General features: G+C 45.4%; 1 protein-coding gene across 15 annotated transcripts in view; it reads right to left on the bottom strand.

Annotated features, from left to right (window-relative positions):
• RASAL2 (RAS protein activator like 2) overlaps positions 1–14,984 on the bottom strand; it is a 138,530-nt gene that overhangs the window by 30,805 nt on the left and 92,741 nt on the right. For 13 of the 15 annotated variants that reach the window (XM_015869601.3, XM_015869600.3, XM_015869599.3 and 10 more), the window contains 2 exons: positions 11,694–11,800; positions 1,141–1,250 (listed from right to left, as the gene is read on the bottom strand). In XM_015869601.3, coding sequence (XP_015725087.2) covers positions 1,141–1,250; positions 11,694–11,800 — 217 coding nt within the window. Of the gene's footprint in view, positions 1–1,140; positions 1,251–11,693; positions 11,801–11,910; positions 12,075–12,526; positions 13,775–14,984 lie in introns of those variants that run through there. The other 2 variants (XM_015869605.3, XM_015869607.3) reach the window with 2 other exon arrangements.

Consider the following 14,984-nt stretch of genomic DNA (forward strand, 5'->3'; position numbering starts at 1 on the left):
GCAGTTATACAACAAACCAAAAAGCCACCCACCACAAAGTGGACTTCAAACAGAAGAGGTGGACATTGCCATGACTAAAGAGCAACATCAGCCTGTCCTGTAAGTCATGGAGGTAACAAGACCCCTAACACCTGAAGCCTTGCTATCTCCATGATTTTATGGTGCTGCCTTTCTGCTGGGGAAGATAGGGCCATTGATTGAAGCAGCACAGCATGACAGATGCAACTAATGAATTCAGCTCAGCTACAGGAGAAGGGAAAATGCACTAAACAGCGTAAAATTGGAGAAGCCTGTCACGGCCTTAAGTACAGGGCAACTTATTTTGCACTCATTCTAGTTCTCCTGCTGGGTTGCTGTGGAATATAACACACAGCAACGTTTAATGAAGACAATCAAGACACTTTATAAGTAGTTAGGGAAAAAAAAATGCGTAAGATGAACATTTGCTTGCCTCACATATGATCCACTCAAGCCTGAACCAGCAGACAGAAGCAAAACAAGCAGGATATACCAAGATGGACAGCAGTTACCAGGTTTCCCAGTTTTCTGCATAACAGACCATCTGTTCCTTGCAGGACTCCGCACTGCAGCAGCTATAGCATCTCCTGACATTAGCAAGGACTTTCAATGTACCTGAACTGCACCGCACATCCCTGGGCTCTGCCTGTGCTGGCTGATCTGATCTGCTTGCACCAGCACAATCCTCACTCTGGCCACTGCACTGATCTGCGTATCAGTGCCACATGGATCAAAGCAAGGTTCTATAAGAGCCAATCAATCCTATGGTGTTGTATCATGAAATTTCAAGTCTGCACTTTACTGGGGACGGATGCAGATGAAGGTATTGCAGTCTAGATGCTTAAACTGAACTTTGCTTTTTGTCAGCTGTCAACTGCAGTAAAAGATTTCAGTCCTGTGTCGATGATACATCATAGAATCACAGACATGTTGTATAGTAAATAAGAAAAACAACCTCTAACATGCCATTCAGCCCCAAAACCATCCACCTGCCAGCTTAACAAAAAAATACACAACTCTTCCTTTCTCTCCCATTACCAGTTGAATTGCATGCTGCACGTAGACTTCACAAAGTGCCTCTGGATAAGGCAAGGCTGCTTTGGGAGATGCACTGACCCTTACCTGTCATCAGCATTGCGGAGGGACGGGAGGCGGAAACTTGTGTTCCTGTCCAGCTTTGACTGACTCTTTGTCCTCTTGATGGACCCTTTCAGACGTTTACTGAAGAAGCCCTGAAATGAGAAGTCATACAAGTGAGATGCCAGTAATAAATCAATCACTGCACTATCACCCAGTCCGAACGTGGAAGAGATTCCTGCTGATTGTGGGGAACGTGCTGTATTGGGATTCCTCTGGGCAGGAAGAAAGGCAGGACTATGTTGTTAATGACAGTTCCCATATGTGACAGCTTCAAATTGCAATAATTAGCACATCTCATGCTGCAGGTGCATTTCAATGAATTACAACTACTATACAAAAGACCAAAAGGCTCCTATATCTCTTTGAATTACTTTATGCAACATGCAGAGACATATCCTGTCGAAATATTTCCAGGGGCTGCAAGCATGCAGGTACATACATCCTTTGGCACAATCAAAGCAAATATAAAGGTTCTTAGTCCATAGGATTAAGCAGCATTTTTCTGGCTGAGTCCATCCTGCTCCTTTACAGAACAGAGCGCTGCTGACAGGAGATATACCGAACGCATGCAAGTGAAACCATGTTTGTTAAGAACCTTATAAGGCCAGCTGATAGAATTTGCTCAAAATGGATTTTCTTTCGGTGGATTGACCTAGCAGATCTCCAGCCTTGTAAAAGTCTACTGACAGCAACCGCCAGCCCTTCATCCCATCCTCGATGTGTCTCTAAGCTAGAAGTCGAGCACAGCTACTTCTAAACACAATTTGTAAGGCAAACCCTTCAGCTGCTTTTGGGGCGGGTGACAGATGTTGCCCACAGCTGCCTGCTGTAATACAGAGCTCAGCAAACTGGAGACAGACAAGGTCTTCTGTTCCTCCCTACGCAGAAAACACTGACAAAGCAAGAGTGTTTTATTGGCTGCAGGTGACTTGACCAGATGGAAGCATCCAACTCGCTCATTTTCCAGACTTGTACAAATTAGGCCAACACAACACAAGGAAACATTATCTGCAATCTCTTAGTCTAAAAAATCTCTTTCACCTCTTCAGGAAGAAAAAGAGGTTTATTGATGGCATCCAATGGAGAAGGCTGCTACCCTGTTCTAATCAGAGCTGCCAGGTTAATTGCTGGAGGACAAAGTTGCTTCCAAATGGCAAAGGCAGCGTTTGGCCACGTTCACCTACAGGCAGCTCCAAATCAATTTTCCAATTCTGTTTTTGCCATTATGTTCCCATGCTTTCAGTGCTTCTTCTAACAAACAAATAAATAAATGAAATCTATCCTCTTCCTTTTAAACACGCACATCCTTCCTCAACCCCCACTGCCTTTCCTCATTTTGTTATGCTTGGGCCTTTTACAAGTTTCCCTTCTTCCACTCCTATAACCTAATCCTTCCCAATATCATTGTACACCTGTGCCCTCCACAGAGGCTGATGGACAAGCTGCATGAGTTCTCCATCTCCTTGCACTCCTCTTTAACACTTCTTCATTGGATTTGGAGGGTGTTATATTACTAAAATCTTGTCCATACCCAAAGCTGGCTGGATACCAAGCACACACAGATCGTCCTCTCCTAAATATTGTGTAGAGAACAACCTGCTCGCTCACACCACAGCCCACGGGCAGCTCAGAGAAAGACGGCTGCCACATGGCCTATGGGATGATGCCACGTGGGACAAGGGAAGGAGGAGTGTGTTTATTGCATCTAGGCATAGTGCTGCATCGAAGGCTGCCCTACAGTTGCTGAGGTTTGCCAGCCAGGAGGGATGAAAGCTGCTATTTCTACTGAAACAGAAAATGAAGTGTAAAAGAAAAGGCCTGATACCGAGATACAAAAAAACACCCCAAAAAAACCTGAAGAAAAATAAAAGTAAATATCCCAAAACAAAAAACAACCTAGTGTGCTGGGAGAGAAGGCACTGCCAGAAAGGAGAAAGTGTTATTAGTTGAGTATGCCACTCAAACCCTACCCATGTTCCTGCACTTTTCTTGGTCCTGGAATTGAAAAGTGCCTTTGAAAAAACCCTGTAATCAATAGATGCTCTTGTGCTTCTCTTGGGGCCATTGCTGGAATTCAAGTAGAAGATGTAAAGCACTTTCAAAGGCACTTTCATATATTCTGACCTCTCAGCACAAAAGGTAACAAACCCAGCTACAGGGATTCGGATCTGGTGGACTCTGGCTTCGTTCCAGTACCTCTTATGCTACTCGGATTGCAAACACGAAATAAAATGGTTTTCTCCCCTTAAGGACAAATAAGACAAAGCTGACCCCGTTCAGTGTGGGTGAAAAAGGATTTGGATTGAATCGCTCTAAATCCCACTTGGAAAGGGACCATGAAGATTCATTTCTGTGCGCACGCACAACTGCAAATTGGCATTGCTATTACATTAGCGAAACATGTACCGGGTTTAATTGAACATCATCTATTCCTTAATAGATTATCCCTTATCTCTGGTTGAACAGGGCACAGAAAAAATATATATTAAAAGATAAAATAAAGGGTGAGAATAGACTTGATATTAAAAACTCATCAAACAAAGAGCCTGCCTCAAAACACAGTGTTTGGAATACCTGTTCTCTGCACCTTGCTGGCAGTGCTTACAGATGGACAACCTGGGAGCAGCACAAAGAATTCACATGCCAGGTCTGGGCAGAGCTTTTCAGCTTCCATTTGCCAAGGGAAATCCTTTTAAACGCTGACTACAGTTACGAAAGGTATGTAACAAACACAGCCTAAGTGAAGGAAAAGTTTATCTTTCTTTCTGCCAACTTTAACACAGTTCATACTGTTAACAAAGAACACATCAAAGCCTTACTTCCTATCCTACTGACTAGCTATTTGTCTTAAATGCTTATTTCAACACCAAATACTGCTGCTTGGTTCTTATACCTCAGTGCAATGATGCCTGAAGAAAGAGATACGATGGTTGTCATCTAACAGGACAAAGCTCAGGGCAAATCTGTCCCAGAGCCACGGGTTTAGGGGAAGAAGGATGGCAAAGGGACACAGTAGAAAAGCACCGGTTCTCCATTTCAGAGAGAGCAGACAACGCATAATAAATAATGGATCTCTTTGTCGTTACAAAAGTCAAAGGTTAATTCACCCAGGAACCGACAGAAAAAAATAAAGATAACTATAATAGGAATTATCAATCAATAAAACACAACGTTATTAGCAGATCTCAAAGCAGAGAAGCCAGAGTGAAACGGGTGATGATAAGGAAGGCCCTACATAGCGCACCATGAGCACCGCTACCTGCGCTGTGCATTTCTGGAGGCAAACACATTGTCTTTTGGAAGCTTGCAATGTGCCTTGAACATTTATGATTCTCGATGAGGAGCACTAATGCATTATTAATAACAGCAGGTGGGCAACTTCATTTCCAGAGCAGCAAGACCTGTCCTCTCGGAGGGGAAGGATTGGATGAGTTACAAAGATAACACTCTGATGGCTCCGGAAGGCAGCAGAACTGCCTCCCAACTGCTGCTTATTATGAAGCACCTCATTTCTTAAAGTTGCTCACAAGCAGCAACCAAGATAGAGCCAAGTGAAAATTCTCTCAGGTGCCAGGGATGCTGCAAGGCTCTGACAGGTGGGGGAAGAGTGCCAGATCATAAAACGGGCACACAAACTAGCAGGGAGCTCCAAGGATTAGGAGCAAACGTGATGCTGATGAAGCTTACTTCCTACCTCCTGCAGAGCAAAGAAACGTGTAACTAGCGTCTAAAAGAGGTACAGGTTTGCTTATGAACCCATTATCAGCACCTCTGAAAAAGCTCTGGGCTGCTCCTGTAGTGGGAAAGCAGATGGAACCCACTGCACGTTTACCTGTGTGGTAATAGAAAGGACAAGGTGGTGGCTTGGGGTAGCCCAAAGCCTGTCCATCAGCTGGAAGCATGCTATGAAGAGGTGCTTCCTGCTCAGGCAGAATACACTGAAAACTGCTGGGATGCACGAAGGATAAACAAAGCACAATAAAGTGGTATTATGTAAATCTGCCGCTGCTTTCACACTAATGCATCGTTCTTCTCTGATCTTCTCATCTCCGCAGCAAAACTGGAACAAAACTGAACTCCAGAAGTGAAAACTGATTACAGGCGGACAAGAGGGGGATTTAGCAAAGATATATTTTAAAGACCGATTATTCATTTTGGAAATAAAAAGGAAGAAGGGATTAGAGATGTATCAAACAAATAGAATGGAAATTAAGTAAGCCCCTTGTGTGGTCTGTTATGTAACAAAACCAAGGGGCATCTCCGCATGAGAGGCAGCAAATGTGGGTGACTGTCAGGAGACCTTTCCTAATGCTACCCATAAATCAGCCGGCAGAATTCTTTTCCACAAGATATTATACAGACACATTTTTCAGCAAGATTAAAAAGGGATTACGTGTTTATATAAGGAAGAACAACATATGTAGCTGCATTAGTCAGGTTTAAAAATAACAGGAGTGAGCAATTATCATGCTCCAGGACACAAGCTGATCAACAGCAAGGATCAGGAAGATATTTTTCCCCTGATGGGACAGCACTGCAGATTTGGCCAGATAACAGTTCCAACTCTCCAATGAAAAACTGCCTCCTGCCACAGGAGGGATGCAGAACGGGATGAGACAGTCGTAAGAAAAGCAAAGAAATAGAAACAGAACATGGAGAGGGATGCCTCGATAATGTATCTTTTAATGATGTGCATCGGAAGGTTCCACGTGGTCTGCATGATACACAGTCAAAAAGTACTGAAGGAATCACATTTCCAAGCGCTGGGGATCACGCTGAAAAATTCATGAAGAAACAAGAGCTGCCACATAGCTGGGCAGGGCTGCAGCAGCCTGCAGTCCAGGCAGGCATCCCACATGGTGCAGCCTTCAGACACGCAACACCAGCATGGGAGAAGATCACCCTTGAAAACCAATATGCAGGGAGGGAGAGAATATCCAGCCTGCCCCAGCAGGACGCAAGGGGCTGTATTTTGTGGTCATATGCAAGGAAGGAGGCAAAAATTCCTGTGAGCTCGGCTCTTCCTGCTTGGCATCCCGCCTGTAAGCAGCCCAGCAATCCAGAAAACCTTCAGATAACACAGCTGCAATTAGGAAAATTAATGGAAGTGAGCTTGGACAAAGCTAGTAACACAAACCTGAGAGCTGGCTGCAGGAATATCTACAAAGAGCAATTATGACAAATGATAAGGTATCAAGGTGGAAGGAACACTCCGATGGGATGTGGTGGGGATAGCGGCACATAGCTTCTGTTTAACATCTTTGTTAATGATCTGGAAGAAAAGTTAAACAGCGCATTAATTATGCTGAGTTGTATTAAATTAGAAGGTGAAGCAAGGGCCAGCAAGGACACAGAAATAACACAAAGGGTTGTGAGCAATTAGAAGCTGATAACGCACATCCCTGTGAACTTCAGCTGAAGAACTGCCTGAGTCAATGGGAGGGTATTTAAAATGGAAAAGCAGCAAGAAAAGTGATAAAAGGGCCAGAAAGACTGATTTGCAGAGAATGCTTTCATTAAAATGTGTATAACTTGGCTAAGCTGTGATTTAGAGGTGAAGAACAGAATGAATGAGTTGGTACGCATTCAAGCACAGTTAAAACAAGGGCAGACTGGGATGTGACCAGGTATCAAAGGTTTCACTTTCATAGTGCCATACGCTAATTGCAGGGGAACTGGATGAAGTCAGGTTTACATCCAGTGTTCCTGCAGCTGAGGTCCACCAGACGGTGTCCCAGGCTGGATCTGCTACTGTTAGACCCAGCCCTGAACAGTTTGATGTTATGAACAAATCTGCTTTGGCAGAAGGATGCTGTGAAGGCTGCGGAGCCTCTGGAGGGCCTTTATCCCGGAATAAAGGCACAGATGAGAACCTGGCGACCATCCTGGAGATGGCCAAACTTCCATTTTTTCCCTTGAAGACACAGACCTGTGGAATAACGGCCAGCAAACCTAAAGCATCATATCAGGCAGGAGGTAAAAGCAGCTTTAAACAAACGTGCTATTGTGAGGAAAGACAGAGCGAGTGCAGGAAGGAGAAATGTTAATCTTACAACAGGGAGGACAGCTCTGAGCAGCTTTTTCATGAAGGATGCTGAGATGCCTCACATTAATGTAAATCAGCAGCCCCATCTCTGCATTGGTGCTGTCGCGGAATTAAAAATATGCACTTGTAGGCCATCAAGTCACACAGCCAGGGAAGATCGCTTGTCTTAACCTGGCAGCATGACGGCAGCGGAGCAGCGCTGGGGAGAAGCAACAATCTTGCTGACTGCATAAAAGATGAGGCTGGGCAGCCGTGAGATCTCATCAGGCTTTGACCTTCACTTAGGTTGGCTGCATTGTCTTCTGTTCCATTTAGCAGTACTCTTAAGGAGCAAAGAGGCTGTATTCCTATAGATCCAATTATACTCTCGACCGAAAGCAAACCAAGGAAGGCGAGCAGTAAGGATCAGTTTTCCCATCACATTCACACAGGATTCCTATGAAAATCATTTTATTTACTTCATAGACTGTGCTTTTTTGTCCCTTGTTTGCTTGTTTTTTTAACTAATAACCATAAATGATATATTGTTTGCAGTAACAATTCACTAACAACCCTATCCAAAGCCAAACTGGACAGCGTGCCACAAGCCTGAAGAACAGTTCACTGACAGCCCCTCCACCCCGCCATAGCAGGAGGTCTGAAACCATCCCCAGCTCCAACCCAATGGCAGAGCAATGTGAGAACACAGCCCGGCAGTGCAACAGTAGGGAACGGGATGCACTGAGACTGAGACACTGCCAGGACATGTAGTGCGTGGGAAGGGAAAAGCTGGTTTCTCGCCCACCTATGCGTCATGGTGCCTACTTTGAGCCAGTTCCGTCTGTCTTCCTATTTGCTCAATCAAGTAATATCCATTATTAAAAATATGACTTTTCCCTATATACGAATCTCTATAAACAGCACACAGCTGTCTGAATGTGAGAGCATGCGTACACACTTCCCTTCTCCATCTTCTTTCCTTACATGGCATTCTCTCCTCTACCAATACTCCGCACTGACACAGTGGAACCTGCCACGTGGCACTTAGCACAAGTGAACCCAGATAGAGACCGATGTCACTGCAGGGGATGATGTTTGGGGAAGTAGGGAAGAAAGGGGAAGCAATGGGAGCTCCCACCTCTGTATGTGTTGCATTGTGTCAGCAGGGCCCACTGTGCAACCCTAGGCAGAACAGCACATCCTTATGTTGATCCATGAGTGGTTGGTCCTGAGTGTGGGTACCAAGTGTAAACACACCTCTTCTCTTCCAATGCACACGGAACAGGTTGGAAGGCAAATTTCCTGAGCTTTACACGTCAGCTCCTTGAAATAAATCCTTCATTGACCACTGCCACTGAAGACATTTATTTTAATGTCTCGTCAAGGAAACGTTTGCTTAAAGGCCATTACGCTGTTCTGAATCCAAATTCCAGATGCCAAACAAATGCCAATTAGCAGCATTAAAAAAACAGATGCCTCGTTCTGAGGGAGTATCACAGCCTGGTGTTCGAAGGGGAAAAATGGCACAGAGTATGTTGGAAGCCACTGCCCGACTGAGAAGATAGATTTAAATAGCTTTACTGATATGCAAACTTAAAAAGCTGTAAAAGCAACTTATTATGGAAGTCTCAGCATAATTCTTCATCACTATGGATGAAGGTTAAGCCGTCCCCTGCCTTAAGCTGCTTTCTGTGAGGAAGCCGAAGCATGGAGAAGAAGAGGTATGGCACAGAGTCAGGTCTACAGACAGAACTGAAACAGCGCTACCCTGCAGCTGCTTGCAGCCCTCCAACCCACGGAGCAGGTGTCAGCAATTGGAGAAACAAAACAGCAGCTTCTGGTGTTATTCATTTCCTTTTTGCATATGATAAACCCCTGCCAAGCACAGAGGACACCTTGCACAAGCCCTTTTAAAGCCATTACAGGTCCCACTTCCATCCTTCACTCACAGCTCTTCCCAGCCCACTGATCAGAGACCTCCATGAGGTGTTCAAACGCCCTCCCTGCTTCTGAGAGCTGCGGAGTTTGGAAGGCAACAACCAAAGAAACACAAGTCCTCCTCTCCTGCTCTGTCATCCACTCAATAGGGTTAACAGGTATATTATTCCTGTAGCTTTGATTGAGCTCATCTATATTCTTGAGCAACCTGACTTCTGATTGCAGCTTGCTCTTTTAAGCAGATCCGGAGTTGGCATGTTTGAAAAGAGGGTGATCTCAGCCCCCACCTGCACCACAACCTGCCAAGGAGTAACAACACCTAAATGGACCATTCGGAACAAAATCTACAAAGTCAGAAGCTTTGTCCCTGTGAGAAGGACGGGGGGGTGCATTGTGCTGCTGGGTATACAGGTGGCCAGACAGACAAAGCAGCCACACATGGCACAAGGAGCTTCTAGATGTCTCCTGGTTTATGCCCAAGAAATGCAGCCATGTGCCACTACCTCACCTGTTTGCCAGAGTCCTAAATAGCACAATAAACCAGTGGGGAAATGAGGAACATTCTGCAAAGTTCTTATTTAGAAAGGAAGCAGGAACTAAGAAACATGAAGGTTGGATTAATATTAAAGAATAAGCAAAAAATGGGAACAAGGAGAAAAAAAGAAACAATTCAGACAGTCACCAAACACTCTGGTTATGCAGCTTGCAGTTACGTGAAGACTCCAACCACAGCACATGGCAATAACTTATACACGAAGACAAAGAAGACAGAATTTCTTATGAACAAAGAAGGGAACAGCCAGGCCTTGTCTCCAAGAACAGCTGAACTGGGAAGGCACCTCTGCAGACTGTCTACTCCAAGCCCCCTTCTTAGAGCTCAACTCGAGCAAGAGCACTGTGTGTCCTGTTAGGTTTTGAATATACCTTTGAGGAAGGAGACTTCAGAACCTCACTGGACAGGTAACCTGTTGCAGTGTCTGATCACCCTCATAGTAAAAAAAGATTTGTCTTACAATTAAGTGGAATTCCTTGTATTTCACATTGTACTCATCACCCCTTCTCTGAACAGCCTGGGTCTGTTTCCTTTACCCCCTGCCAACAGGTACCTGCACTCAGTGTGAAGATCCCCCACCAACCTTTTCTCCTCCAGAACATAAACAATATGTTCTGTTTCACCTGTTAATTCAGTTATTTTTCTTGCCAGATTAAAATGTGACGCTCAGTCCTTCAATAGATATTGGAAATTCCAATTACAATCCAACAAGATAGCCTCTACAAAATAAATATCCTTCACAATAGGAAACCAAACATTGGAGCAGGCTGCCCAGCAAAGCATCCAACCTCCATCCTTGGGGGCTTTTCAAACCTGCCTGCAGAACCTGATGTAAATAAGTTGAGCTCTGTGGAGGGAACTGGATCAGAGAGTTCCAGAAGTCCCTTCCAAATTGGTATCATTCAATGACTCTAAAAAGGAACCAAGCATGGACACCCAGCATATTCACCACCCATTCACAGAAGTCATGAAGAGCTATGAAACAGCCCTTTCCTCTATTACCTTTCTTAATTCCAATAAATCCTGACATATGTTCTGCACCCTCTGATCAGACTTAACCCTTTTATAATTTAAATAGCCCTCATCAAATTCATAGCTGATGTTTTTAATTCCCATTTCCATTTTTAAAGATGATACAACGTACATGTTAATCAAAACCCAACACTTATATCTAAGGCAGGCTAAGAAATGTGCTTAATGTGGATGTTGTCTAAAACAAGGCAAGAATGTATACACAGAAATGGGACCCATGTCCATAGAGAGTATAAACAAAACCAGAGTTCTCCAGGTAACTTATTTCCACAGGTTTTAAAAGAGACAGATTTCTTGCCAAAAAAAAAAAAAAAAAAAAAGATTAAAAATGTACATAACATTCAAGTTGGATGTTTAAATCATGAGATGCTATTGTTGAAGGCTTACTGAGCCTCTCATTTTAACTTGAGGCATTTGCCCTTGGTCTGATAATATAAAAAGCTTTTGTGTTGTTGGCTACACTGACCACAGGCTGACACTGGCAAGAACATCCACACCAGCTGAAAATGTTTCATGCAGACTCTCAGCCAACTGAACTCGCAACAAAAGCTGAAGAGATAAAGAGCAATTAAGGCACCTGCAGAGATTTCACCTGCTCCCAAGTAAACTATAAAGCCGTTTTGGTTTTGTATGTAGCTCACCAACCTGAGGGTAAAACAACAAGCTATTGCCTACCTAAAGGAACTTTCTGCCTAATCAAATAGGGAATGCAACCCCTGGCAGCAGCTACACAGGTATTTATATAGCTTGCTGCCCACACTGAGATTGATGTTCTGTATTTCCAGCGTTAGATCAATCCAACAAGAAGCAGCAAACTATAGATCTACCAGAAATCTCGCTGGTATTTCACAAGACGTACCAACACTTCTTGCTCTACCAAAAATAACTAATTACTCATTGTTCAGATCGCAGTTATACACTGTTGATATTTGAATCACCTCCTGTTCAGCGAGCACAATTCCCCCCGTGCACGAAGGGCACACTTACCGATACTTTGAAAGGAGACGTATTTGCAGCATCCATGGAGTTGGTTTTCTCAGACGTGCTGGTCCCGGAGATGCTCCGTCTGCGAGGAGATCTCTCTGCTGGGACCTCTGAGGAGGAAAAGAAAAAGGTGGTGAATGGGTGCAGGGGGTGGGGAGCAGTCAGGTTCTGTGCCTCAGCAAAGTTTCAAGTGCACGCTGGGCTGCTGAATTACACTCACCTAGTTTTTATGTCTTATTTACCTCCTACATTACAACGGCATTTCCAATGACAGATTCAGGGTTGTGAATCTGACTTGATTGGAGGCAAGAGGCAATAAAAGCGCAGGTGAAGATCAATACCCACACACACATTGCTGTTTCTGAGATGCTAACCAGAAAAGACAAAATTCCTCTTTTGTTTTTTACATAAGTGATGCAGTCATCAGCTGACAACTAAGATCGAGACACCAGGAAATTCAGTGTTAGTCACAGCTTGGACAAAGGTCAAAGTTTGGTCTCCTGTGATCACACAACTTGCCTTGGCCATACAACCACCAACAGAAGACGCATAGCTGCCTGGGCAACACAGCATATATCTCTGCAGATATAAAGAAATAGGTCAACTTCTCATTCTAGCAATATGACCTTACTAAGATACGACTTCAGCATCTTAAATCCACGCAGGCTGAGATCTGACGAGCACAAATACTCATTAAAGAAAATACACTTATATCTGATTCTATCGGCTCACAAAGTATATATACGCTACTGACAAAACATCACACACAAAGGCACACGTACCATATGATGTGGGTTTCGATATTTAGCGAGATGCACACAGACACACACAGATACCTTTGTCACAAGTGCTGCCCATCTCCGGCTCGATCACCAGACTTAAAGGAACACAGCTCCACAAACCATCCTAGCGAGGGGAGGGAGAAAATTACTTCCTAGCAGAAAGTCCATTGTTAAATGCCGAGCCTTAACGAAGAGGAATAAAGCGTGACTCCAGACAGGGTCGTCCCTTCTCCTGCCGTTTTCCTTCCAGGAGACAGATGAGGTTTAAACTTCCATTTCTGGCTGCCCGGCCCTGGGGATCCGTGCTACTTCCACCCAGCACAACGCCGGGGCTCCGCTCCCCCTCCCTGCCACGGCAAGCAGGGAGAGAGCGAGTGAAAAGGGAGCACAGGACTGCAGCTATTCAATCAATCGCTCCGACTGCACATCCTCATTAGTTACTTTCAGGCTATTAACAGACGCCCAACTGCCGGCTTCCGTCCGTTACAGAAAATTTCCCTGCGTCTCCCGATGCTGAGCAGCAAGGAAGCCGTGCAGAGATGGGCAGCCAGTCGGTGCCATAGGAGCTGCGTGGCGAAATCACTGATAAAAAGGTGAGAGAAGCCTTCTTTGGAGACAGAGCTGCTCGTGATGCCTCGGAACGGCAGACTGTGATTTCAGCAGCGTTAAGACACGCATCTCCTGTGGATACTCGGAGAGCAACAAAATGGAGCATTCTGAGAGGCAAGGACAGCCGGACCCTGCAGTGCTCGTGGCTCAGCCTGGGATATTTCTCCCTTAACCAACCAGACCTCTGGCACTCGGCTAGGAAATGATGCTGAGCACACAGCAGGGCACGGCACGGCTGCCCCTGGAGAATGGGCAGAGCAGAGCTGTGCTGCCGGCCGCAGGGATGGGGCAGGAGCAATGCTGCACCCCAGGCTGCAGAACAGTGTCGGGGCAATTCCTCCCTCAGTGCTGAGCCCGTCCCGGTGCTGCAGGGTGTCTGATTCCCCTTGGGCACTGTATGGAACAGAATGGCTGGAGTGGGGTCAGTGCTGGTGAGCAGCAGCAGCCCCAGCCCTCAGAAGGCTGCTGGGTTTATCCCAGGTGTGCTCCTCCTTGCCAGCCCCTTCCCCTAAGACAACTTCTATCCCGCAGCCCCTGTAAGCGCTGCACTCCCAAAGGGAGCTGTGTTATGTAGGATTTAATGCCGGCTGCTGCTGCTCCCATTGTAAACGTAATGAAAGCAAACAAGAGTGATGTATGCAGTCGGAGCCGGGGAGCAAGGCGAGCACCTTTCCTTTTAGATCAGCTAGTAATGAGAAACGTAATAGGCTTGGCTTGCTCCGCTCCTCACCCACAGGAAATCACATCAAAGCCGCTTCGGTAATTTAACACAGCCTGGTAGCTTTGCTGAGTCATAAATGAAAGCCGGAGCCCAAGCTCCCCTGTTTGCAACAAGAGGTGGTCGCTCAGAGCTGGGGGAGCTCAGCAAAAAGTTGGTGTTCAAAGCAGAAGGAGCTGAGAACAGCAGGGACCTGCTGGCTCTCCTCACCTTCCTCCTCCCTCCACGTACACCCCGGAGCAATGCAGGTTCTCAGCCAATGAAACGACGAGGCTCCATCAGTGCAATGAGTTTCTGTTGCACTCAGAGTGGGAAAGGGAGATGCTCGCAAGGTGCCTGTAACAACCTAAAAATACAACTACCTTCTCCTCCGAAAAGCAAGAGCAAACTGACAACGTGCTCAGTCCCCAGGACAAAACAGGACCCACTTACAGCAGAATTGTCAAGACAGGTTAACTCAGAACCACAAGCCAACGGCAATCTGCTGCGATGCACATAGAGCGGTAATTTTTGCTGAGCTGTGTAAAAAGTAAAAATGAATCTATACTGTCACTAGCAGGCAAAAAATGAGATGGTTCCCTCCCCGACTGCACAGGCAGTGCTGGAGGCTGCTCTTGCATAATCCTCACCTGCTGTAAAAATCAATGCACCTCTCCTCGGCTCAGTATTAAATCACAGCTGCTCTTTGCATTGCTCACTCTCAGGGACCAGGACCACAGCTAAATCACATCGTTTCTATGGATAAACAGTGTGAAACTCTCCTCACCCACTCTCATTCTCTGGGGGAGAAAAAAAAAAAAGAAGCAGACAACTCTTCCCCTTTTCACCCTCAAATAGAAAACTCCATCAAACCAATGAATTGCAGACGTCCCTATGGGACACTTTTCATTTATCGCCTCGCTTATTGGTGATCCGCAGGATTATTTATGCAAATAAACACTTATGCAAATAAAGGACTTGGTGCTGCACTAGTCCCAGTAGTCAGTCAGGCTGGGATGGCTGCAGGGCAGTGCCCAGAGACACAGGCTTGTAGTGCTCTCTGCACCCATCTACATTGCACTGTGCCTTGCACGATGGTGCTTGCTACTCCATCTCCATTCTTCTGAATTAGAAACAGATTGAAGAAGGGCAGGGAAAGCAATCAGGAACAAAGGAACATCCTCAGGGGTTAGAGTGAGAAGAATG

The sequence above is a fragment of the Coturnix japonica genome, chromosome 11 (assembly GCF_054131305.1).
Source record: "Coturnix japonica strain WE chromosome 11, WE-NBRP24, whole genome shotgun sequence".
In the NCBI taxonomy this organism is placed as follows: Eukaryota; Metazoa; Chordata; class Aves; order Galliformes; family Phasianidae; genus Coturnix; species Coturnix japonica.